We start from the raw sequence: 27,183 nt of genomic DNA on the forward strand, positions 1-27,183 counted from the left end.
CAGATTACTGAAAAGCAATAAACACCATCCCAGCCTTCTTAGAATAGCGAGGCAGCTTCATCAAATCAAAACTGTAGGCATATGGGGCTTCCCTGGTGGCGCAGTGGTTGAGAGTCCGCCTGCCGATGCAGGGGACGCGGGTTCGTGCCCTGGTCTGGGAGGATCCCACGTGCCGCGGAGCGGCTGGGCCCGTGAGCCATGGCCGCTGAGCCTGCGCGTCCGGAGCCTGTGCTCCGCAACGGGAGAGGCCACAGCAGTGAGAGGCCCGCGTACAGCAAAAAAAAAAAAAAAAAAACTGTAGGCATATAATTAATAATAATAATACTCACTGAGTAACTACTCAATGCCTGTCCTTGTGCTAAGTGCTTTACATGTTTTGTTTCATTTAAACCACCTAACAGCACCATGAGAAATGTTTTAGAATCATCTCTCCAACTTGTATATGGAAACTGAAACACTGAAGAGTTGACCTTTTCAAAGACCACCCGACAGTTAGTGGTAGAGATGGCGTTTGGAGCCAAGCAGCCTACTTCCAGAGTCCTCACACCTAACACTCATCCAGAGGAAGATGAGTGAGTGCTCTGTGACTGAGCAAGGCCCAGTTCATCTGGAGAAGATGCAGAATGTCAGCCAAGATCCTCACGACCTAGAAGGAGAAAGTAAACTACAGAAACCTTCAAAGGAAGACATGGATCTCCCTTGGAAAGCTTTGTGTCAAGACAAGAGGCTTGCTACCTTCCTGGATTATGTGTCTAAGATGTGATACAGGGTCAGTTATAGAAAATGGGATCCACTTTAGTAAAGGTGATGTGTCAACTTGACTGGGCTTTGGGGTACCCAGAGAATTAGCCAAACATTATTCTAGCATGTCTGGAAGGTGTGTCTGGATGAGATTAACATGTGAATCCATAGACTTCAGTAAAGCAGACTGTCCTCTAATGTGGGTGGGCTTCATCCAGTAATCCATTCAAGACCTGAATAGTACAAAAAGCCTGAGTGAGCTGGAACTCCTGCCTAACTGCTGAGTTGAGACACTGGTCTCTTCCAGGCTTCAGATTTGGACTGAAACTCTGGCTCTTTGGTTTCAAGCCTGCTGGCTTTTGAAATGCAACTAACACTGGTTCTCAGGCCTTTGGACTCAGACTACAGCTACATACACATCAGCTCTCCTAGGTCTCAGCCTCTATAATCACATGAGCCATTTCCTTATAAGAAGTTTCTTCATATGTATATATATCTATATGAATGTATATATAAATAGGTGAATTAGTGAATGAATAAGTCACTAGTCACTGTAGGCAGGGTGCTCTGGATAAACAGAACCAATGTGATATCTATATATCTGTATCTACATCCATCTATATACCTATCTATCTGTACGTATATATATGATATCACATTGGTTCTATTTATTTGGAGAACCCTGACTAATACAGAGACTTGTTCACTCATGACTAACACTGCCAAAAGGAAGTACAGAAAAACCTTTGGAACCATAAGGGCTTAGATAGGAAATTTAAGCCCTTATGTACTATTTTCATTACTTCATTCTATCAACAGTTAGAATTTTAGAAGGAAGTAGTTCACGGTTTTAAAACAAATCCATTTTTCTAATTTGAGAAATACCTTCCTAATTTATCTTTCATATGGTCTAAAGACTCTACTATACTACCAATATTTATAACATGCCAATGACTCTGCTTTTAAGTCCCAGGGGATGGAAAATTCACTAGGCCAAACAAAGGGGAGGTCTCTATCTTTACTCTCCTCCCATTACAAGGATAGGGAAAAGGGTCCAGGAGGCAGTTCTCTGGTTTCTGCCTCCTATTCAAGAAAGGCCTGGAATAGGTGGGCAAGACCAGCTCTCCCCTGAGCACTGGGGCAAGTGTGTTCTCCTCTCTTCTTGGACTGACTGGCTATGCTGGACTTGTCTTCCATCGAGGGCAAAGTCCCCAGTGTCTTGTGTGGCCTTAGGGATAAGGAAGGAATGCAAGCTGTTGTCCATCCCCTTCATAGCTTAGTCAAGAATCAGTCACATGATACAGCATTGCTCACGAGAGGTTCTCTTTGGCTTGGGCCAAACCACAATATGCAATAGTGATGCCTTAGCTGGCCATTCCCTGGGATGTATTGATACATATTTACACAAGAGTGGCCAGTCCAGATCAAGATCCATGTGGCCCTGAATCCCCTAACTAAAAACTATCTTACAAAGCAACCTCATACTTTCAATAACACTTTCTAAATATAATTGAATCTAGAAAATATCACAATATTGTTAGACATTTTTTAATTCTAAATTTTCTATTAATTGTGTTTCTATCAATAGTGAATTTGGTTTTGCTTAGTGAAATAATTGATTGGAATTTTTCTTATTTTCCTAGCCAAACTAAACAGGTTTGAAATATCCAGTAAAATTTTATTAATTTTCTCCAAATTAGTAAAAGTTAGATTGTCAAATATTTTAAAAGTAGACAAGCTATTGTTTTTACTTGCTCATTCTCTTATTCTGGTTGGATAACACACCTCTAATTTTAAGGAATCATCCTCTCTCAGTCTCAGACCATGTAGTTCTGGGGGGGTCTATCATACACTTGCTCCATCCCAGCCAGTAAGAGCACCACTTCCCCAGCCACGGTAGCAGCTTCAGTGATGGGCTTATGACCCAAACAGGGTCAAAGTTAATCCTGAGTCTTCTGCTTAAGCTTTTCATTCAGTTATTCACACAACATATACTTCTTGAAAGCCTACTGTGAGTCCAGCCACTGTTGTAGGGATTAGGATATTGTCAATTAAAAAAAAAAAAAAAAAATGAAAATCCCTGCCCTCATGGTACATACATTCTACTAAGGAAAACACTAGAATAAGTACAATAAATATCACAAATAAACTGTATATAATATGTTAGACAGTGTTAAAAGCCAAACGGGAAAAACAAAGGGGGTGTGAAATTTTGATGAGGGGAAATGTTGGAATTTGCTCAGAAATAGTCATTGGAAAAGAGCCCTTATTTCATCTGTAGCCACAGGGGCCTATTTCTACCTCTAGGAGTCAGATTGGTAAAGGAAGCCAGTTCAGGAGAAAGCAGAACCTAGAGCTGCAGAGAAACAAAGGCCTAATGACTTCATCGAAGCACCTGGACTCAGCTGTGCCTCCAGTTGTTTTAGTTTTATGAGGCAATAAGTGCCCTTATTTTTTGTTCGAATTGGGTTTTCTGTCACTTGCCACCAAAAAAGACCTGACGAATGCCAAGATGTTCAGGTATATATAGAAACTTAAAGTGTCTTATAATGTGTTTCTAAGTGGGATTCCTGCTGTACTTGGATTATCGGATAGCTAGAACTCATTTCTAATTAGCATTATACATTTACATGTAAACACCTAAAATGCTAAGGACCTTAAAAACAGCATGTTCACTTTAAAGCATTTAAATGAGCTCCTTAAGGTGTGCTTTATACTCTGAATGGAAGGAACCCTTTCTAATCCATTGTTCCAAGGTCACTCTTGTCCAGATCAAGCAATTACAAATTCTAAGTTATCTCAGTTAAGAATCAATGAGATTTTACCAAATATGTTTCTTCTATTGCACATATAGAATAGTATTTTGGATTTTTTTTTTTGAAGCCTTGTTAGGCAACAGAGAAAATTTCTGCCTCACTTTTGTTGGTGGTGTTGGTTATATTTTCAGAGACACATAGTTAAGGACCAATCCGCAGGTGCTCTGAATAGAGAACCAGTCATTAGTCACTGGCCATCCTACATGCTGAGGGTTCCAAGTCCACCAGAACCACGCTCACCAGCATTAACTTGACTGAGTAATTACCATCTGCCCCAACATACCAGCTGACCAGAACTGCCGTGCTGGACTGAAGTGTGTTTGAATTTAAGATTACAGAAAGCAACAAATAGGTTTTTAATTTTTCTTATCCTTCTTCCTCTATTTCTCCTTTCACTTTGATCTTACTTTCTTCCCACCCCTAAATCAAATAAAACCACACACACACACACACACACACACACACACACACACACACACAATAGCTGCTTTCCCTTTCAACCTAATATCCTTTTGCAGCACCCTTTCACATATGTAGCAAACTGTTGAGCATAGACTTCTAGTCCCCCAAACCCACCAAGAGGACCCAGGCCAGGGACAAAAGATGCTAAGCACCCACATTGTATGTGAGCCGTAAACAGACAGGGAGTAGACATTTCCTTGGGGCTTTTTTTTTTTTTTTTGCGGTACACGGGCCTCTCACTGCTGTGGCCTCTCCCGTTGCGGAGCACAGGCTCCGGACACGCAGGCTCAGCGGCCATGGCTCACGGTGGCTCACGGGCCTAGCCGCTCCGCAGCATGTGGGATATTCCCGGACCGGGGCACGAACCCATGTCCCCTGCATCGGCAGGGAAGCCCCCTTGGGGCTTATGTAAAGGAGGCTAACTAACTCCGCCATCTGAGCCATGCCTGGACAGACCCCAGCCCCCAGCTACATGATCAACCAAGAGAGGAAATTCAAAGAAGTTCTCAGAGATGGGGGTGAGTCATTAGCCTCAGTGAACAGCCATGGCCTTTTCCTCTCCTTCCCATACAGGGAGATCTGAGGCTACTTCTCTCCATTTAAGCAAAGAAAAAGGGCTTCAAATGTACCAGTCATACAGTTGCCTGCAAGAAGAGGAGACTGGCTTCTTTTTCCCAGGTTGGATGTCTGCATATGCAGCATATGTGTAGGCTACCCATGCTTATCTGAGCAGGGGAGAGGAGACTCAGAGAGAGAACAGAGGAAAGGGTGCTGAGAGGAACATCTCTGGTGTCTAAAGATTTGTAAGTTTCCTCTGGATCAAGTGGATTCTGGGGAAGGTAGCTTGACTTGAGCCAAATTTCTGGTGGAAGCTAAGGGGACTGCAAACCCAGGTGGGGCTTCCACACTGGAAAACAGTGGGAAGATTTCCTACAGGACTCCAGTGGTCGAGGAGAGAGAATCAGCAGTCAGCCAGTATTATCCAGAGAGGCAGCAATGCCCAGCAGAGGATACAACTGCATGGTTCAGTAAAAGGCTGGCCAACCTTCTTGCCTCATCTTTCTACCTGCCCATCACCCATCTCACATCTTCCACTTGCCGAGCACACGCCTCACCTCTTCTACCTGCCCCAGCACCAGCACCAAGAGACCACAAAATAAGAAGGATGGATCATATGGTAATTCTATTTTTAGTTTTCTGAGGAACCTCCATACTGTTTTCCATAGTGGCTGCACCAACTTACATTCCCACCAACAGTGTAGGAGGGATGTAAGCTATTATATATAGGATGGATAAACAACAAGGTCCTACTGTATAGCACAGGGAACTATATTCAATATCCTATGATAAACCATAAACCACAAGAAAAGAATATACAAAAAGAATGTGTGTGCATATATATATATATACATACATATATACACACACACATACACACACACATATATATGGTGAATCACTGTACAGCAGAAATTAACACAGCATTGTAAATCAACTATATTTCAATTAAAAAAAGAAAAAAGATGAGCTACTTGAGTAATTTTTAGTCACTATTTTAACAAAAGAACTCTTTCTTCCAATGAAATATTACTTTAACACAAATTTATGCTAGAGATAAAAGCAATGAAGCAATTACTTGAGCAATTTAAACCTTTATAGCTTGATCCTCAAATACTTCATTGTTGGCAGAACCCCTGAAGTTCCCCCAGGAAACATTCAGATTTTGTGGAGCCCGGTAGGAAAACCACTGCCCAGGACACACGTATCAACTACATGCACACAATATTGTGCTTCCAGACAGCCTGATACCCTTTAGCAACAGAATATGAGTGTCCACAGACAGTACTCATAAAAAGCATGGAGTTTACATACAGATATTTGGTACTTTGGTACCTGATGTATTTAAACCTGCTTATTTTAACTCCTTTTTTCCTATCTATTCCTATAAAAGTCTCCTGTTCATAACATTATACTAGTGTTTTCCTCAACCACATTCCCACATTCTCGCTTTTCCCAGAAACTTCCATTTATATTTAATGCCTGATCTTGTAATTTCTTGAAAAGGACAAAGACAGAAGTCCATTCAAGGCCAGAAGACGGCTTTTTCTCCTAAGAAACTGTCAGCCAAATTTCTCAGGGAGGAACTGGAAATGAAGTGAGAGACATTGATAAATTTCCCTTCTGAACAATCAATAAAAGCCCCACCATCCTGTTCAGACTCCCACTGTGGAAGCAAGGGCCGTAATTAGATTGTCAAAAATTCAACTTGCCCAAGCTGACAGCGACCCTCTCGAAAGTGACATGCGATTGGCACTCGGTCTGGGGTGGTGAGCCTGTACTGGCAGACAGAGGGTAGGGAGCAAAAAGCAAGAGTGAAATTTCCTCATTGAAAACAGCCCCCCAAACCCCACACTGACGAAGAACCTGCGACCCTTTAGTCATATTAACATAGCAAAGTGTGCAGCTGACAACTTACTAAGCCATCTAATCTCCACCACAGATTCAGAACCCAGCCTGCCCCATCCACTCCCAAACCCAGAAAAAGAGGAATGTCATTCCTTCACGACCTCCAAAGCTAAAACCTCTCTCTTGCTGTGATGAAGAGGTAGACAAGAACATGAATAAGGAGAAAAATCTCCAGACACAGATGGACCCGTGCCAAATAGAAGTCCCTCCATCCCTCACCCCTGAAAGAAACTATGAGATCATAGGCACAGGGGACTCACTGCTTTGGGGGAAAAATATCATGAGAATAGCCATAACTAATAGTGCTGGAGTGTTAACCGTGTGCCAGATACTTTGGAGCAGTTCACAAGCGGTAAATCTATGAGGTAGGAACTATGTTTTCCTGGTTTTATAGAGATTGATTTGCCCAAGGTCTTAGTTGATGAATAGCAGAACTGGACTGATTTCTGACTCCAAAACTTATATAAACCACTAAAAATAGCGTTTCTCCACGTGTAGTCAGTGGGCCCCCTGAATCAAATCACCTGAGGGTTCCACTGAAATGCACATTCCTGGGCCCATGCCAAACCCACCAAGTCAGATTCTGGAAGTGAGGTCCAGAAACCTCTATTTTTAAAATCTTCCTGAGAAGAGCCTTCCATGCACTAAAGTCGGTGGATCTCCTCCCTATAGCATCCTGGGAAGCTGAGTGAATGTTGGGTCTTTAGGGACCTTCTGGGGGCAAAGCAGTGAATCAAGTTGCTCACTGTTTTGCATACTTGACAGCAAGAGAAAATTAGTTTTTCCCTAAAGCCCCAGTGTCACTAGACCCACCTCTGGCCCTGGGAAAAGGCCAGTGAAATTACGTAACGATTTCAACCGTGATATACCACCACGCCACCAGAGGGGAAGACTGTTTGAGACCTCAGGTGGTGAGGGAGAGAGAAGGGAGAGGATTGATGGACCTCAGGCTGTGACTGGGATTCCCTGCCAGAGAAGGCAGAAGGGAATCCCTCTCACCCAATGGCTAAGCTCTTTCCTACATACTATTTCTTTCAAATGGATGAGATGCGGCAGCATCACCTCAATGAGGAAAACAGCTTGATTTCGCCTGTGTTCAATGTGCAAGCTCTGTGGTTCATGAGAGATCCTACTCAGGCCTATATTGACAGGGCTGTGGGGAAATGGGTAAAACAGCCATTGATGACACCCTAGTCCTGGGAATACAGGAAAGGAGAGGTGGAGGGAGAGGAAGGAGAGGGAAAAAGAGGAGAGGAAGAGAGTTGGGAGAGGAGAGGTGGAGGGGAGAAGACAGAAACGAGGGAAGCAGGGGAGAGGAGGTGTCTGCGCTCTCAGTATCCAGTAACATCACCAGGATAAAGTAGCAACGCTTGTAACTTCCAGAATTCTCAGAACACATTAGAAGTTATCTACTTTGCTTTAATTGTCCCATCTTAATTATAAGCAGTGGTCCCAGGGATTTTCTTAACTTGACATCTGTTAAAACACAAAGGTTAGGAGCACAGGGTACATTTACAATACAAGCACATAAAGGTATATTTGTAAACTCTTTTGCTGATCCTTCATAATAGAATGTGAGGAGAAAAAGGGGCTGGAATGAAAGAAGCCGAGTAAAAGAATGAGGAGAGTTTCATTCTTCTTCAGGTGAATTTCCATTTCGAGCAAGAGCTGTGCCCTCTGCATCTCAGAGGACAGTGGCTCTCAAACCAGAGGATCCCTGTTGAGCTGCAGGATACTTCAGATGGTCTATGGGCTGGTTCAAACACTGATCTGTGCCCTCTTGTTCTCCAGCTGTGTTTTCTCAATGGTAAACAGCAGCACATTGGGTTAGTGACCTAACTGGCTGTTAGACTATAGCAAACACTTGAAGACCATCGCTGACCTGTGAATAGACAGAAGCCCCTCATGGATCCTGGGTTACAAGATCGATATAAGTGCTTGATGAGGGATACAGGAAGAAAAAGGTCCTCCTTAGAAGTAGAATACAAGAATCAATATTGTAGGTATTTTGAATTTCGGTCTAGATAATTGTGGGTTTTTTAATCCTTACAAAATTTATCCCCAGTGTGTATCACTCTGGCTGGTCCATGGTCAACACTTAATAAATGCTTGATGGGGCTTCCCTGGTGGCACAGTGGTTGAGAGTCCGCCTGCTGAGGCAGGGGACACGGGTTCGTGCCCCGGTCCGGGAAGATCCCACATGCCGCGGAGCGGCTGGGCCCGTGAGCCATGGCCGCTGAGCCTGCGCGTCCGGAGCCTGTGCTCCGCAACGGGAGAGGCCGCGACAGTGAGAGGCCCGCGTACCGCAAAAATTAAAAAAATAAATAAATGCTTGATGATAAGATCTCGCTTCCTCTCATAGTAAGCCAAAAAAGGCAAAAGAGGGCTTTTAGTAGACAATGATTGAGGGCCACCATTTGTGATGGACAGAGCCTTAATGGAGCAAGAAGGGTGACTCCTCAGCATAGCCACATGCCATGCCTAGAATAACTACTCTGTGATAGGCGGCAGGGTCTTATTTTGCTACGTCAGCACAGAAATTCCAATGTAGAGAATGTCACATTTTCTGGAGATCGGGCTACTATCTGGTGTCCACATTTTTGATCTGACTTTGGCTCGTGCTATGTAATCAAATGTATATAAGCACCCACTGAGAGACACTCCAAGCTCATCATGTTATACTTACATTTTCTAGTTGATACTAAGGATTATTCTCGCACGTTTAGTAATTTCCTGAATCTCAAGGAAAATAAAAATGTCCATTTTGCAAAGTGGGATGAAGTTATCAAAAGGCAAACGAAATTGTAGCAGAAACACATTATAGTCTAATTCCTATTTTTTCCCAGGAATCCATAAACACCAACCCACCTGTAACAAAATTCTAGGTAGAACTCTAACTGAACCCTGTTCCCAGGGGGGTGAAAACAGCAACAACAACAACAAAGTGAAGTTGTCTCTGCTTTGGGCTGCCACCAGTGTACACAGCCATGGGTGTAGGCTAAGTAACAGTAAGTAACCATATTGGTTGGTTTTCACTAGGTTAAACTGCAGCTGCAAACACAAGTCTCAGTGGTTCATGACAACAAAGGCTTACTCCTCACACACATACATAGGAGCAGTATGCAGCTCTGCCCAAGCTTAAGGAGCTGCCCCTATCCCTATGGGGGATGGGCTATTCTCAAGCAGAAGGAAAAGAGAAAAATGACCAAAGTATCACAATGGCTCTCAAAACTTCTGCTTGGCAATGCAGTACATCAATTTCTGCTCACATTCCATTGACCAAAGCAAGTCCAAGGCTAAGCCCACTCTCAGCGGGACAGGGAAGTATGGTCCACCCATGGGGAGGCACTGAAAGTCACCTGACAGTGGGCAGAGGTGACAGAAAGGGGGGCAAATAACTGAGAACCACAGTACACTCTGCTGTGAGCATCATCACAGTCAATATTCCTTATTTAAGGAAACAGTGCTCATGCCATAATTGACTTTGTTGCCTCTGCGACTAACAGCCAAAGAGACGGAAGTAGTTTTATCATTTTCCCCATTGTCTGCACCTTGGCTAGACACACACAGCTCTACCTCAGTTCCTCTGGTCAACTGCCTCACTCACCATGCAGGGAAAGAGTTCCATTCCTCACAGCCAGGAACTTGACTCCATACGGAAAGAAGGGGGTAGAGTGGGAACTCCCGTAGAGTTTGATCTGAGCTTTGCCTTGGAAGGGCTTGTCCTCGGATCCAATCCTGAGCTCTCCACCATCAGAAACAAGGATGGAGTGTGCTCTGAGCTCGATGGGTCCTGGGTCCAGGAAAATCAGCTTTCCTCCTAATAGCCAAAGAGAAGACAGTCAGTCTCTGGGAGAATGAGGCTCACTTCCTTTTGACAGTTCCAATGTCTGATGAAATCCTCTTCGTTTATGTGCTTCTGCTGAAATTTAGACTCATTTTATCTTGCCTTCTCTTCTAGAAGCACAGTTGAGTGGATCAGACACCCAGAAGCAGAAGCACTATATTACTAATCTAGCTTAGGATAGCTATCACAATTCACAGCAGCTTTATTTGTAGTATTTTTAATGACAATAACCTAAATGCCTAGAAATTTAGGACTGGTTAAATAAGAAACGAGAAGGTCACCGTTTTTACCATGTAACAGCAGCTTAGAAAATTAAGGTTAAAAAAAACTGGGAAACAGTAAATAGGAATAGAAGAAAATATGCCAAAATTATAAGAATTACAGTAAAAGGAAGTGTAATTAGGAGGCACTATGAAATTTTTAGCACTTTAGCTGACCAACATCTATTATCCTTTTCTTTGGACAATAGACACTGATTTCCACAAGGAACTGTTCTGCTCCATTGAATAGAGTTGAGTGGGACTGTCAAACATGGTGCCTTATCCTACTATCAACTGAGTCATGTACCCAGGCTTCAAAAGGAAATCTGGAGCAAGCAAATCTCCCTCCCCAGGCTGGAGAAAATAGCATGCCTTGGCCCCTTACCCACGTATATTTTCCTTCATAACGCTTAGCATCAGACATACCATATATTTACATGTTTACTGTCTGCCCTCCCGCCCCCCAGGAATGCATGCTTCATAAGGGCACTTATCTGCCTTGTCCACTTCTACATTCCCAGTGTCTAGAACAGTGACTGGCAGAAGGTTGGCACTCAATATATAATTGCTGAGTAAATGAATAAATGGTTATATCCTTTTAGAGTATCTGTTTTAAGTACCTGAATTTCCTTATAGACACACACGCACACACATACAAACACACACATACTCACTCCCATTTTCTCAGAAAGGATACTGTTATGACATTGAATCAGTAAGTCCACACATTGTCTCAATGAGCTAAAGGTAAGCCCAGAATGCAGGGGAGGCAAGTGGCAGAAGTGGCTCAAAAGGTAGATTCCACAGGAAGAAGGAGGGTCATGGTGAGGGCCAGTGAAGAGCAGAGACTCCATCTGCTAAATGGAGTCCTGAATCCAAGGTACCAAATCCTTGAGTTGGATTGTTGTTTTGTACTTAAACACGTGCTGGAGGAATGAGAGGGAGCGAAGAAAAAGGCCAAGACGAGTCGTTTCTGTTATCTCCATCTTAGTACAGAGATAGTGACCAATACAGATGGAGGCCACTCCTCCCCTGACCTTCTGTTCTAACATTCTCTTCAGCTTTCCTTGGCTCCTTTACCTTTGATCCTAAAGCCCGAGCCACACACCATCAATAACAGTCACAGAGTGTTTACTTGGATTCAACCTCTTAAAGTGCTCTTTCCTTTCAGCCACATTTTAGAACAACACGCCCCCGTGGGTATCCAGTTTCACCATCTATAAATTGTCCATGGCTAGAACTCTTCCCTCAGAGATTTGTGGTGAGATTTCTTGAAATGATGCTTATAGATCCCTGGTCCTGGGTCTGACCTAGTAGACACTGAATGCAGTGGTGTAAGAGCCCTACTAGACCACCTCCTTCCAACACCCCGCTCTCCGTTGTCCTGATGTCCCTTTTCAAATATGGCGTAGAGATCACAGTCTAAGGTAATCGACCCAAGAAGCAACTCTCCTTTAGTGACCTAGAGGCTTGATGCTTGAGTGGCACCAGTCTGCTCACCAGACTTCCAAAGGGCCTGCTGGCAATTCTGACCTTAATTTTCCCTTCCATTGTCATCACGATGACAAGAATAATCATTAGAAATGCAATCATATCACGCATCCTGCTGTGAACAAGAGGGAAGAAATGTGACCTGTGGTACAGGCCACCTTCTTGAGTTCACTAGAACTTTTTCACTCACAGCTATGTGTCATTAATGTCTCAACTAATTATCTTCAACTGGTGGACCATGGGCTGGGCAATGGGTCCCACCATTATGAACAGTCAGGAAATCTGAATCTGAACCGAGATGAACCAGTGATGGAGACAGGATATTGGATCAGGTTCCTGTCCCCTCTGCTACTGACCTCTGAATGACCCTCAGTAAGTCTCACAAAATTGCTGGGCCTCGGACTACTCAGTTTCCAAATCTGTCCCACTCACTGCTGAGGGATGGTCTGTTTGCCCCTTGGCGATGTGCAGAACAGAATTGTTCGTTCGTTCGCTGAGGCTCCTTCCAGCTCTAGAACATTTGGCATCTGCATCTGCAAAGATGCAGTCAAGTGTGCATTTGACACTGATGGAGACAGGGACCTCACGTTCTCTCGCCACCACCTACCCTGCAGAGAACTTTGAATATCACCACCTACCCTGCAGGGAACTTTGAATACCACTTGAGGAAGGGATTACCTGCACAGTCAGGAATTCAAACGAGATTATGGGGAAAGCAAGGGAGCTGACATGTATTAAGCACCTACCATATGCCAGTACCTTTAGCTATGTTGTTTGAAATGACCTTCCAAACAAGCCCAGGAGGTCGATGTCACGCTCCATATTTCAGAGCAGACAGTGAGCTGGGGGAGGCAGAGCGAGCATTAGAACCAGACCACCTGACAGAGGCACTCACGCTCTCTCCACTTTGCAAACCCTCCCAAGTAGCTTTTTCATTAATTAGGAAATTAATTTCCATTAAGTATTTCATTAATTTCATAATTTATCATAGTTACTTTTAAGGAAAAACACGTGTTAACTTAAGTAGCTTTGCCTATGGCTTGTTTATATGTGGTTTATTTTAATTTTGTTAATGTAGATATACCTCGCCTCATTCCGAAAAGGATTTGAGGCAGACTACAAGGATTAGTGGGTACATTTATAACCTGGGTTTTGTCCCTTATACCATCAAGCAAAATATTAAATACACTGAAGCAAACTGGTAGAAATCTGAAAATGTCATTTACTGACAGGAACTAATTATGACGCTAATGAAGGGAGAAAAGCTCAGCCCCAAAACATGAATGACCTGTGTTGTCAAGAATACTATAAATAGGACTAATTAGTTAATGCAGTAATCGCTCTTCCCTGCTAAAAAGCCTTTCCTCCTTACTTTATCAGTGGCAGGTACATGTAAGAAATCTAGGGAAAGGAAGAGAGTTTGATGCGGAATTCAGCTAATTTTGGTTGATACGTGATAACCAAGGCGAAAGTTCCTTGGTGTGGAAGAACAGAAAGTTTATATACAGCAGGCTGCTTTAAAGGATAGTTATTTGAGTATGGGAGGGCAGTGGGAGGACTTTATTTCTGCACTTTATAGAGCTCAACCCCATTTCTGAAAGCTGAAATAAAGAGCAGGGCTGAAATCAGCCTTTGGCTGTGACCCTTACATTGCTTGTTATGATTGTTCATGAAAGCTGAGTATGTCCCACGAGTGACCTTGGGTAATTTTATAAAAATCAATCAACCATCATTATTGTTACTTCCCCTCCAAAATAAATAAATGAACACAACTTTTTACATGTAATCACTTCTTCCCATTAAACACCTCTTTTATTTCTTTTAAAGGGAAGTAAAAGAGACTTTTAGCAGCTAGCTAATGTTTGCAAAGTACATCAAAACCTGCTTTGGGCCAACCCTACAATTAGCCATCCTCTGTAATAACCGCAAAATGATTCTGTTGTATGTGTGTGTGTGTTTTAAAGAAAAACAAATACACAGTTCTAGCTATTTTCCCCCTTACAGAAAACATTTAGAGTATAAGTATTTTACCTTACAAGAATACTCCTCAAAAGAACTGGGTATACCTTCTATCCCAGTTTTTTCCCTCTAGTCTCTTTGGAACCCTCCCCAGCTGTGCCTTTTCCTGGCCACTCCACCAAAACTGGTCCTGTTGAGGTCACAAATGACAACCACATTGCTGAATCCAAGGCGGGATGCTCAGTGCTCACCTTTCCGGAGCAGCCAGCAGCATCTAACATACTTGTTCACTCCTTTCTTGATATTCCTTCCCCTCGCCCACCGAGCACTGTGCCCTCCTGGATGGCCTCCCACCTCCTGAGCCTTCCCCCCTGACCTCCTCTGCCTGATTCCTCCTGCTTGTCCCAACCACTGACACTTGGAATGTCACAAGACTCAGTCCCTTGATCACTTTTTTTCTCACCTTGTCTTAAAGTTTTAAACCCCATCATATGCTCATCGCTGATAACTCCCAGATTTAAATCCCTAAGGCCCACCTCCACCCTCAGCTCAAGGCTCATCGCCCCAACTGCTACTTGACATCTCCGCCTGGATGTCTCAAAGGTTTCCCAGCTTAGCACGTCCAAAAAGTGAGCTCCTCGTCTTGCCCCACAGTCCTTCCCTTTTCCATAAATGGCAACTCCATCCCCTCTTTGCTCAGTTTGAAAGTTTGAAAGTCCTTTGCTTTGTTTGAAAGAGTCAGCGTTCACTCTCTCTCACACCACAACCAAAGCTCCAGGGAATTTTGTGCATTCTTCCTTCAAAATATCCCTGTGATCCAACCCCTTCTCACCACCTCCACTCCTATCACTGGGGTCTAAGTCACCCTCATCTCATCCCCAGGTAACTCTAAAAGCCTCTTAACTCAGCTCTTTTCTTCTGCCCCTGTCCCCACCCCAGGGTCTACTCTTAAAACAACAGTCACTGTGATTTGTTTAATGTAAACTTTATCACATCACCTCTCTGCCGGAAATTCTCCACCGGTTCCCAACACACACAGAGTCAAAGCCCACCAAACCCTGCAGCGCTGGCCCTTCATGGCCCCCTCTCCCTCTGCTCTCCCCGGCTCACAATCCTCTGCCTCCGTGACCCTCTTAGTCCCCTGACTCACAGTCTTTGCCCTCACTGTGTACAAGTCCCCCCAACCACCACCAAACCACAACCCAGCTTCCTGTCCACCTTCCCTGCTGCATTTTTCTCCATGCTGCTCAGAAAATCTAACAAAAACTACAACTTGCTGACTTGATTGTTTTCCTTATGGAAATAAACTCCATAAGAGCAAGAATTGTGGTCTATTTCATTCACAGCTGCAGCCCCTGTGCCTAGAACAGTGCCAGGCATACAGGGAGCTGGGAAAGTGGTCACTAAATACGTGTGGAATAAATAGAAGTTGAAGTTACAGAAGTGAATGAGGTCTCCCTAGACGGACACGTAGAGTGAGAACACAAGAGAGACAAGACTGTCAAATAGTATTTAAAGACTAGACTCAGGAGAGGAAGTAGAAAGATTTTTGCATGTGAGTCAAAGAAACAGGTGAATTAGGAGAAGAATCAGAAGGTTGGGGTGGGTTCCTGGAAGAGCTTTAAGAACTGGGGAAACTGGTAGATGATGATGGCAAATACTTAGTGTCATTTTGAGCAGGATCTGGGGGAAAAGGGTGCAGAGCAAGAGTGTACTTGGTTAGGACATACATGCCAGGTGATGAAATGAACTCGGGGGTAGTGACTTCCATTTTAAGCAGAGGGAAAGCCAGAGATGAACGAAGGCAAGATGCAGGCAGAGATCTGATGACCCCCAATTCATTAGATCAATCTGCATCACCAAACTAGATCCTTCCTTTATTCAAAGCTTGAACCTAAATTTTCAGATGTAAGTTATCCAATTTACTTATCTATGTGGCTGAGCCTCCATTCAGCTTTTTGTGTCAACTCTGAATAATTCCTTAAAAAGTTTAGCATCCTGTATTTTGTTACCTTTCCAGTAATTCCCCAGGGGGAGCCTGTGGAATTCCCTCTCCCTGGAGAATTAGAGATGATCATCCCTTCAGGACGCACGGGTCCTGCTCTGCCTGGATTGAGAAGGGCAGACTCAGTGACTACACGGAGTTGGGGCGCTGTGCTACACCCTACTGTACCTACAGCACCGTGTTGCTGTGGAGGTGGGTGTCAGGAGAAGGTGAGGAAGAGAAGGCTAGCATTCAGGGAAGGCAGCCACAGCCCGGAGCCTGCGTTCTGATGGGGATGCACAGAGCTTCCTTTGTTGGTCAGATCTGGATTAGGCTTTTGCCTGATCCACTGGAGCAGAGCCTGGAAGCTTTGAGGTGGGCTTGTCCCCGGCCAGAGAGGCGGAAAATCAATTTGGCTGGCAAATGAGATCCCCCAAGAGCTCAGTGCACACTCCATAATCTTATCCACTACCAGCTCCGGAAATAAATGCCTGGGCCCTCACATATTCATGGGGGAGGTGAGGCATAAATCAGGCTTTAAGGATTGGGGCAGAGGCAATGGACTTTCTGGCTGGCTACTAATTAATCCAGCACAGAACACCTCAGCCTAGCAACCTAGGAGTGAGCCGCACACGCACAGGCTACTGCCGCTTTACTCAACTCTATTTTCATTTCAATTAAAACAGATATCAAATGCAATTCTCCCCTTTAGCCGATGCTGCTTATGCATCCCCCTGTTCTTCCTTTAATTAAAAAACATGCTTATTGCAATACTTGCCAGAATCACTTTAATGGTATTTTAATTGTAAGGTCTCTGCCTGATTAAAAAAAGAAAATATGAAGCAGAAAGTGTTTGCAAAACTGTTCTCAGGATGCAAGAAAAGAATCACACACCACCCCGAATGGATGCCACGTACTAATTCCTTAATTAGCCTGGCACTGCTAGTCAAGTGGGCAACGTGGAGGAGAAAACATATCGGAAATAAAATCATTGACTCAGAGCCATGAACAATAGGGAGGAATCGTTTTCATCAGCTCGTATTTCCCTTGTAGGAGAGACAACTGCATCTAACTAAAAATACCATACTCAGGACAGGGCCAGTCAATGTGGCCAGACAGATTTTTTTCCACTGTTCTTTGGGAAAAGAGTAGCTGGGGCAAAGACACATACTAATCAAACAATCAAAAATTAAATACAAAGAAAACATATTAAAAGCAGCAAGGGAAAAACAACAAATAACACACAAGGGAATCCCCATAAAGTTAACAGCTGATCTTTCAGCAGAAACTCTGCAAGCCAGAACAGAGTGGCAGGACATATTTAAAGTGATGAAGGAGAAAAACCCACAACCAAGATTACTCTACCCAGCAAGGATCTCATTCAGATTTGATGGAGAAATTAAAACCTTTACAGACAAGCAAAAGCTGAGAGAGTTCAGCACCACCAAACCAGCTTTACAACAAATACTAAAGGAACTTCTCTAGGCAAGAAACACGAGAGAAGGAAAAGACCTACAATAACGAACCCAAAACAATTAAGAAAATGGGAATAGGAACATATATATCGATAATTACCTTAAATGTAAATGGATTAAATGCTCCCAGCAAAAGACACAGACTGGCTGAATGTATACAAAAACAAGACCCACATATATGCTGTCTACAAGAGACCCACTTCAGACCTAGGGACACATACAGACTGAAAGTGAGGGGATGGAAAAAGAGATTCCATGCAAATGTAAATCAGAAGAAAGCTGGAGTAGCAATTCTCATATCAGACAAAATAGACTTTAAAATAAAGACTATTACAAGAGACAAAGAAGGACACTACATAATGATCAAGGGATCAATCGAAGAAGAAGATATAACAATTGTAAATATTTATGCACCCAACATAGGAGCACCTCAATACATTAAGGCAAATACTAACAGCCATAAAAGGGGAAATCGACAGTAACAAAATCACAATAGGGGACTTTAACACCCCACTTTCACCAATGGACAGATCATCTAAAATGAAAATAAATAAGGAAACACAAGCTTTAAATGATACATTAAACAAGATGGACTTAATTGATATTTATAGGACATTCCATCCAAAAACAACAGAATACACATTTTTCTCAAGTGCTCATGGAACATTCTCCAGGATAGATCATATCTTGGGTCATAAATCTAGCCTTGGTAAATTTAAGAAAATTGAAATCGTATCAAGTATCTTTTCCAACCACAACGCTATGAAACTAGCTACCAATTACAGGAAAACATCTGTAAAAAACACAAACACATGGAAGTTAAACACTACACTACTTAATAATGAAGTGATCACTGAAGAAATCAAAGAGGAAATCAAAAAATACCTAGAAACAAATGACAATGGAGACACGATGACCCAAAATCTATGGCATGCAGCAAAAGCAGTTCTCAGAGGGAAGTTTATAGCAATACAATCCTACCTTAACAAACAGGAAACATCTCAAATAAACAACCTCACCTTGCACCTAAAGCAATTAGAGAAAGCAGAACAAAAAAACCCCAAAGTTAGTAGAAGGAAAGAAATCATAAAGATCAGATCAGAAATAAATGAAAAAGAAATGAAGGAAACGATAGCAAAGATCAATAAAACTAAAAGCTGCTTCTTTGAGAAGATAAACAAAATTGATAAACCATTAGCCAGACTCATCAAGAAAAAAAGGGAGAAGACTCAAATCAGCAGAATCAGAAATGAAAAAGGAGAAGTAACAACTGACACTGCAAAAATACAAAGGATCATGAGAGATTACTACAAGCAACTCTATGCCAATAAAATGGACAACCTGGAAAAAATGGACAAATTCTTAGAAAAGCACAACCTTCTGAGACTGAACCAGGAAGAAATAGAAAATATGAACAAACCAATCACAAGCACTGAAATTGAAACTGTGATTAAAAATCTTCCAACAAACAAAATCCCAGGACCACATGGCTTCACAGGCAAATTCTAACAAACATTTAGAGAAGAGCTAACACCTATCCTTCTCAAACTCTTCCAAAATATAGCAGAGGGAGGAACACTCCCAAACTCATTCTACGAGGCCACCATCACCCTGATACCAAAATCAGACAAAGATGTCACAAAGAAAGAAAACTATAGGCCAATATCACTGATGAACCTAGATGCAAAAATCCTCAACAAAATACTAGCAAACAGAATCCAACAGCACATTAAACGGATCATACACCATGATCAAGTGGGGCTTATTCCAGGAATGCAAGGATTCTTCAATATACGCAAATCAATCAATGTGATACGCCATATTATGAAAATGAAGGAGAAAAACCATATGATCATCTCAATAGATGCAGAGAAAGCTTTCGACAAAATTCAACACCCATTTATGATAAAAACCCTGCAGAAATTAGACATAGAGGGAACTTTCCTCAACATAATAAAGGCCATATATGACAAACCCACAGCCAACATTGTCCTCAATGGTGAAAAACTGAAACCATTTCCACTAAGATCAGGAACAAGACAAGGTTGCCCACTCTCACCACTCTTATTCAACATAGTTTTGGAAGTTTTAACCACAGCAATCAGAGAAGAAAAAGAAATAAAAGGAATCCAAATTGGAAAAGAAGAAGTAAAGCTGTCACTGTTTGCAGATGACATGATACTATACATAGAGAATCCTAAAGATGCTACCAGAAAACTACTAGAGCTAATCAAAGAATTTGGTAAAGTAGCAGGATACAAAATTAATGCACAGAAATCTCTGGCATTCTTATACACTAATGATGAAAAATCTGAAAGTGAAATTAAGAAAACACTCCCATTTACCACTGCAACAAAAAGAATAAAATATCTAGGAATAAACCTACCTAAGGAGACAAAAGACCTGTATGCAGAAAATTATAAGACACTGTTGAAAGAAATTAAAGATGACACAAATAGATGGAGAGATATACCATGTTCTTGAATTGGAAGAATCAACACTGTGAAAATGACTCTACTACCCAAAGCAATCTACAGATTCAATGCAATCCCTATCAAACTACCAATGTCATTTTTCACAGAACTAGAACAAAAAATTTCACAATTTGTATGGAAACACAAAAAACCCCAAACAGCCAAAGCAATATTCAGAAAGAAAAACGGAGCTGGAGGAATCAGGCTCCCTGACTTCAGACCATACTACAAAGCTACAGTAATCAAGATAGTATGGTACTGGCAGAAAAACAGAAATATAGATCAATGGAACAGGATAGAAAGCCCAGAGATAAACCCACACATATATGGTCACCTTATCTTTGATAAAGGAGGCAAGAATATACAAGGGAGAAAAGACAGCCTCTTCAATAAATGGTGCTGGGAAAACTGGACAGCAACATGTAAAAGAAAGAAATTAAAACACTCCCTAACACCATACACAAAAATAAACTCAAAATGGATTAAACACCTAAATGTAAGGCCAGACAGTATCAAACTCTTAGAGGAAAACATAGGCAGAACACTCTACGACATAAATCACAGCAAGATCCTTTTTCACCCACCTCCTAGAGAAATGGAAATAAAAACAAAAATAAACAAATGGGACCTAATGAAACTTCAAAGTTTTTGCACAGCAAAGGAAACCATAAACAAGACGAAAAGACAACCCTCAGAATGGGAGAAAATATTTGCAAACGAAGCAACTGACAAAGGATTAATCTCCAAAATATACAAGCAGCTCATGCAGCTCAATACCAAAAAAACAAACAACCCAATCCAAAAATGGGCAGAAGACCTAAATAGACATTTCTCCAAAGAAGATAAACAGATTGCCAACGAACACATGAAAGGATGCTCAACATCACTAATCATTAGAGAAATGCAAATCAAAACTACAATGAGGTATCACCTCACACCAGTCAGAATGGCCATCATCAAAAAATCTACAAACAAGAAATGCTGGAGAGGGTGTGCAGAAAAGGGAACCCTCTTGCACTGTTGGTGCAGCAGTTGGTGGGAATGTGAATTGGTTCAGCCACTATGGAGAACAGTATGGAGGTTCCTTAAAAAACTACAAATAGAACTACCATATGACCCAGCAATCCCACTACTGGGCATATACACTGAAAAAAACATAATTCAAAAAGAGTCATGCACCGCAATGTTCATTGAAGCACTATTTACAATAGCCAGGACATGGAAGCAACCTAAGTGTCCATCATTGGATGAATGGATAAAGAAGATGTGGCACATGTATACAATGGAATATTACTCAGCCATAAAAAGAAACGAAATTGAGTTATTTGTAGTGAGGTGGATGGACCTAGAGTCTGTCATGCACAGTGAAGTAAGTCAGAAAGAGAAAAACAAATACCGTATGCTAACACATATATATGGAATTTAAGAAAAAAAAAAAGGGTCATGAAGAACGTAGGGGTAAGTTGGGAATAAAGACACAGACCTACTAGAGAATGGACTTGAGGATATGGGGAGGGGGAAGGGTAAGTTGTGACAAAGTGAGAGAGTGGCATGGACATATATACATTACCAAACGTAAAATAGATAGCTAGTGGGAAGCAGCCGCATAGCACAGGGAGATCAGCTCAGTGCTTTGTGACCACCTAGAGGGGTGCGATAGGGAGAGTGGGAGGGAGGGAGACGCAAGAGGGAAGAGATATGGGAACATATGTATATGTATAACTGATTCACTTTGTTATAAGGCAGAAACTAACACACCATTGTAAAGCCATTATACTCCAATAAAGATGTTTAAAAAAAAAAAAAAAAAAGAGAGAGTAGCTGGGCCAGCTTAATTGGTTTCCAGTCCTGACAATCCTATATGGTTCCCTCTATTGTTTTAGGCCAGTAGTTCTCAAACTTGAGTCCATCAGAATCACCCAGAGGTCTTAAAACACAGATTGGTGGACCTTGCCCCCTCATAGTACATTTGCTATGGGGCCCAAAAATGTGCATTTCTAGCAAGCTCCCAGACGATGCTCTTGCTACTGATCAGGGAGCACACTTTAAGAACCACTGCTCTAGGTAAATGAAGCTTGTTCTAGATGTCCATAGTCCATAGTCTAAAACAGGTTGAAAAATACAAAGCTGGGTGCAGATTAATTCACTTTGTCATTCAACTAACATTTGCTGTTATTTCCAAGCCCTTCTGCTAGGTGCCATAATAAAAATGTTAAAAATACACTTTCAGAAGGTCACAGTGAAGTTTAGTTGCTCCAGGTGAATAGAAATACCCTGGTTTTAGTGAACTGGCCAACTTTACAGATAACCAAGAAAGAAGATAATGGTGATGACTCAGCCCTTTACTTTTTCTATAAACATAAAACTCATGAAGTTAACCTTATCAATGAATTAACTCTATGCTAATTACAAAGTATAAACATATTTGTGGAAGAGAAACACTTAAAGGAATTCAAAACACTGAGATGTAAATAAATGCCTTTTATTATAGCTACTGTTGTCAGTTACTACTTAACTAAACCTTGATTTCCTTTCTACCTCGAGAAAATCAAAACTTCCTTTTACCAACAAAGTTTGTGATATTTAAGTTCTGAAGCCCCTCAGCTGTTCCATGGATTCTTAGAAAGTCACTTAAGGCCTCAGAAAGAAAGGAGAAAACAGGGGGGAAGAAACTGTCTTCTCCAGGCAGGTAAAAATCTCCGTAACTACCAAGTTACCCACTGATTCAAATAATCTCCTTCTTTCTCTGTATCAAAGGTCAATTAGCATTGATCCAATCACACTTTTTTACCAGCCCTGCAACCTGATACATTTCTCTGAGCAATCTGTTATTTAAAAGGTTCCAAATATAATTATTCTCTGAGTATTGTAACCATGATTCAGCTACAACATCATAATTTTAGAAATGAACAATAATAGTCGTTCATAGTACTTATTTAAAAAATGAGCGTACATCCTACCTTTACTTGACCCCCAGGAATATTACAGTACATGGGAAATGATAATAATGAAAAGCTGTCTTCAGTATATTTCAGTCTGCACAAGAATCCCAGATACATAAGCATCCCAGATTTCTAACTTCACTCCCAGTCTGGATAAACAGGATGTGAGAATCATTAATCAACAAATGAGGTAGAGAGGTAAGGAGAGACCAAGTCCTGAAGGACATTGTAAGCTATATCATGGTGTTTAGACTTGATGTTAAAGGCTAACAGAAAGTCCCAGAAGGGTTTTAAGGAAGGATGTTTGAAATATTTATCTTTTGTTACTGAAAATATTGTAGCTTCTGTGGTAGGAAAGGACTGGTCCCTTTCAATAGCATTTTTCATGTTACAACATCCAAGTTGTCAAGACATAAACTGTAAATTGTTTAATATCTATCTATCTGTCTGTCTGCCCATCTACTGAAAGCAAGTCCTTTCTCATAGCAGTGGCTTATCTTTCATTTAAGGCTAATCAAGTATGTCTGGGACTGTTCTCTGGAGGTAAATATTGTAAGTCATTGTCTGACTGGGAAAAATAAGGGGTTTCAGAGCCAAGTGTCCCCCCACATTAAAAAGCCTTTGTCTCTGATCTCCTGATACACAAATAGTAAATGAAATTGGTCACTGTCTGGACTAATCCACTAACATTTGAGGATACCAGGAAGGACTCTGATTACAGAGAAATTCACAACCAACATTAATCTGCCTCTTCCGGTCAGAAATTCAGTCATTCAACAATTATTTGAGTACCTACTATGTGCCTGGAAATATAATGATCCTGGCAATACAAAGGTGAGCAAAAACAGACCTGGCTCCTGCTTTCTTCAGCTTACTTGCCTAGATTGCACATTGCCAAAAGGTAAAGGGCAGAAAAAACACACCCTAATATTAAATTTGTAAAGAATTAACATAAAAGCAATTCATATAAAAGTTATATGATTTGTATATGAATGATATTAAAGTTCTTAGCCTATGAAAAATTCTATCAATGATCTACTTAGCTTTGGATATAAGCAAGGTCCCCACTCATAAAATAAGTAACACCAATTTGTCACCAAGAAAAGACTGACACCTAGAGATGCACACAATTAAGGGAGTTAAGGGTAGATTTCACAAAACTCAGGTAAATGTTTTCTGGTGCTGACTTCTCCATCTGGCTTCCACTTCAGATCACTGCACAGCCCAGGCCCTTCTCAGCACCATGCTTGAAACTATGGGAAGGAAGTTTACCAATTCCTTTACCACACTTCCCTCTCAGGGCTACAGATGAACAACATTAACAGCCGGTAGACATTTACACAAGCCACTCTCCTCCTGTAAAGGGAGGAAGTCACCACCATTTCCATTTTGTGCACTGATTTGAGGCCCAGATCCTTACCCAAAGCCACAGGAAAGTCCATGGGTGCCTCATATTTGAACTCAGGCCCCCTGTTTGCTGACCCAGCCCCAATCAGACAACCTTGTCACCTTGTCTGTACATAATCATCCCATTTCCTGCCTTGAAGGGTAGCTTTTAGCTGGAAGAAGAGTCAATTCACTCTATCTCCTTTTGCAGCCAACTTGCACATAAGTTGTTTTAAACTTACCCATTTGAAACAAATTTTGTCAGTTCACAAAACCCTCCCATGTTGACCAAGACATTCTATAGTTAGGAGAGGAAGAAAAAAAAATATTAACAGGGTATTGCATTTATATCCAATGCCTTCAGATGGATTTCCTTTAAATCCAAGCTGCTCTCAGTGAAGTCTTAAAACTGCAGACACGGGGTAACCTGCCCCGTAACTCCCAGGGTCCTGATGCATGCACAGAGAGACCACACAGGATGTCCCAGGAAGCCCTGTTTCACAGCATTCCCAGATTACTGCATTGTAAAGCATTATCTGAAGCATGCACCTACTGAAACTGAGGTCAGTTTGGTTCTAATTAGAAGGAACCAAGTGTACAAACCCTGGGATAAAAAGGCTGTGCTGGATACAGCACTTAATACCTCACTCCGAAATCCTCAAACCCTTGACTAAGATGAAGAAACCGTAGGAGACACACAGATGGCCAACAGGCACATGAAAAAATATTCAGCATCACTAATAATCAGGGAAATGTGAATCAAAACCACAATGAGATAATCACATCACACCTGTTAGAGAGGCTATTATCAAAAAGACAACAAATAACAAGAGCTGGCGAGGATGTGGGAAAAACGGGAACTCTCCTACACTGTTGGTGGGAATCTAAGTTGGTGCAGCCACTGTGGAAAAGAGTATAGAAGTTCCTCAAAAAACTAAAAACAGAACTACCATATGATCCAGCAATTCCATTTCTGGGTATTTATCTGAAGAAAACAAAAACACTACTTCAAAAAGATATATGCACCCCTATGTTCATTGTAGTATTACTTACAATAGCCAAGGCATGGAAACAACCTAATGAATGGATAATTAAAATGTGGTGTATATATACGTGTGTATGTGTATACACACACACACACACACACACACACACACTGGAATATTGTTTAGTGATAAAATAGAATGAAATCTTTCCATTGCAACAGGGATGAAACTTGAGGGCATAAGACTAAGTGAAATAAGTCAGAAAAAGATAAATGCCATTTGATCTCACTTATATGTGGAAGATAAAGAAAAGAACAAAACAAAGAAACAAATAAAAAACAGACAAATCTAGCTCACAGATATTGAGACCAGATTGGTGGTTGACTGACATGGGTGGATGAGGGGTAGGCGAAATGGGTGAAGGGCGTCAAAAGGTACATACTTCTAGTTATAAAATGAACATGTCCTGGAGATGTGATGTACAGCATGGTGACTACAGCTAATAATACTGTATTGTATATTTGAAAGTAGCTAAGAGAGTGGATCTTGCAAGTTCCCAACACAAAGAAAAAAAATTTTGTACCTATCTATGGTGACTATTGTGGTGATTATTTTGCAATATATACAAATACCAAAACAGTATGTTATACACCTGAAATTTATATAATATGTCATTTATACCACAATAAAATTTTTTTTAATTTTTAAAAAAGAAACTCTACAATGAACCCAGTAGTTGGTCAAAAAAGATGGCTCATCTCAATAAACCAAGAATATGCATTGCTAGACTATAGAAATCACCAGTATAATAGACTAAAAAGATCTGAGTGTCCTCAGAACTGTGAAATAAAAGAAAGAGTTTGAAGAAAACAAGACCACATTCCCAACTGCAGCAGAAAAACACACTTCCAGAGTCAAAATACCAAGGAGAATGAAGGCAACCTCATGGATAACTCTGCTACTTCCACCTCTGTATCCTTCCCTCTCTTGCTGCAGAAAAACACTTCAATATGCATTCTGAAGATAACAGAGGCAGAAGCCATCTGAGGTCTTTATTGCCCAGCTAATTCTTTGAGTAATCCAGTTTGCTTTGTATATAGAAACAGCCACTAGCTGTAAATAAAATTGCAGCTTAGGCCTGACATGCAGCCATCTCTTCTGTTATCCCCTTCAATCCAAAAGAAACAACAACTAACATGAACTGAATGCTTGTGCTGGGCCAGACCCTGTACTAAGGGCTTTAGAAACATTCTTTCATTTAGTACCCAGAACATCCATAAGCGTTGGGTGATACATTGCAGTATGGCTACACAATAGCAAACAGTAAACGTTAGCAATTGCTGTCCCTGCTGCTATTACTAAAACAGGCCTTACTCTAAAGAGGAGAAACTTGAGGCTTACAAAGGCTGTGCAACTTGCCCAAGGTCACAAAGCCGGTAAGAAGCAGAGCCCAGATTCAGACTCAGTTCTTTCTGGCTCAAAAGCCTGCCAAGCATTTAACTGCTTTGGTATACACCAGTAGACCAAGAAATAGAAAATCACATGAAAGGAAGCCAGTGCACTATTAAACAGCACAAGTTTCTGCTCAAGCCTTGTAAAATGAAGGCACTGTAAGTAATAAGAAACTACAAAATGTCTTCCTCTTGAAAGCCCAATGCCAAGGGAAGAGGGGTTTCTAGAGTTCATCCTCCCCTAATTGACCCTTTATTAGTCATCAGCTCTAGACCACTTCACATCAAGCTGCTTGACCACCAGGACAGAGAGTCACTGCTTCATTCAGAAAATATGGATGCTGCCCCAGCTACAGACCACAAGCCCAAGATCCTTGCCCAGAATCCATAATAGTGTACACAAGAGGGTAACGTTCTGTCTGTTATTATGGCTCATCATAATT

The 27,183-nt window shown here is 41.6% G+C and overlaps 1 protein-coding gene across 1 annotated transcript in view; it reads right to left on the bottom strand.

Moving 5' to 3' along the window:
• PKHD1 (PKHD1 ciliary IPT domain containing fibrocystin/polyductin) overlaps positions 1-27,183 on the bottom strand; it is a 424,641-nt gene that overhangs the window by 259,766 nt on the left and 137,692 nt on the right. The window contains exon 36 of the mRNA XM_049716350.1: positions 10,093-10,305. Within this exon, the coding sequence (XP_049572307.1) occupies positions 10,093-10,305 (213 nt within the window). The remainder of the gene's footprint in view (positions 1-10,092; positions 10,306-27,183) is intronic.

The sequence above is a fragment of the Orcinus orca genome, chromosome 10, assembly GCF_937001465.1.
Source record: "Orcinus orca chromosome 10, mOrcOrc1.1, whole genome shotgun sequence".
NCBI classification, from domain to species: Eukaryota; Metazoa; Chordata; class Mammalia; order Artiodactyla; family Delphinidae; genus Orcinus; species Orcinus orca.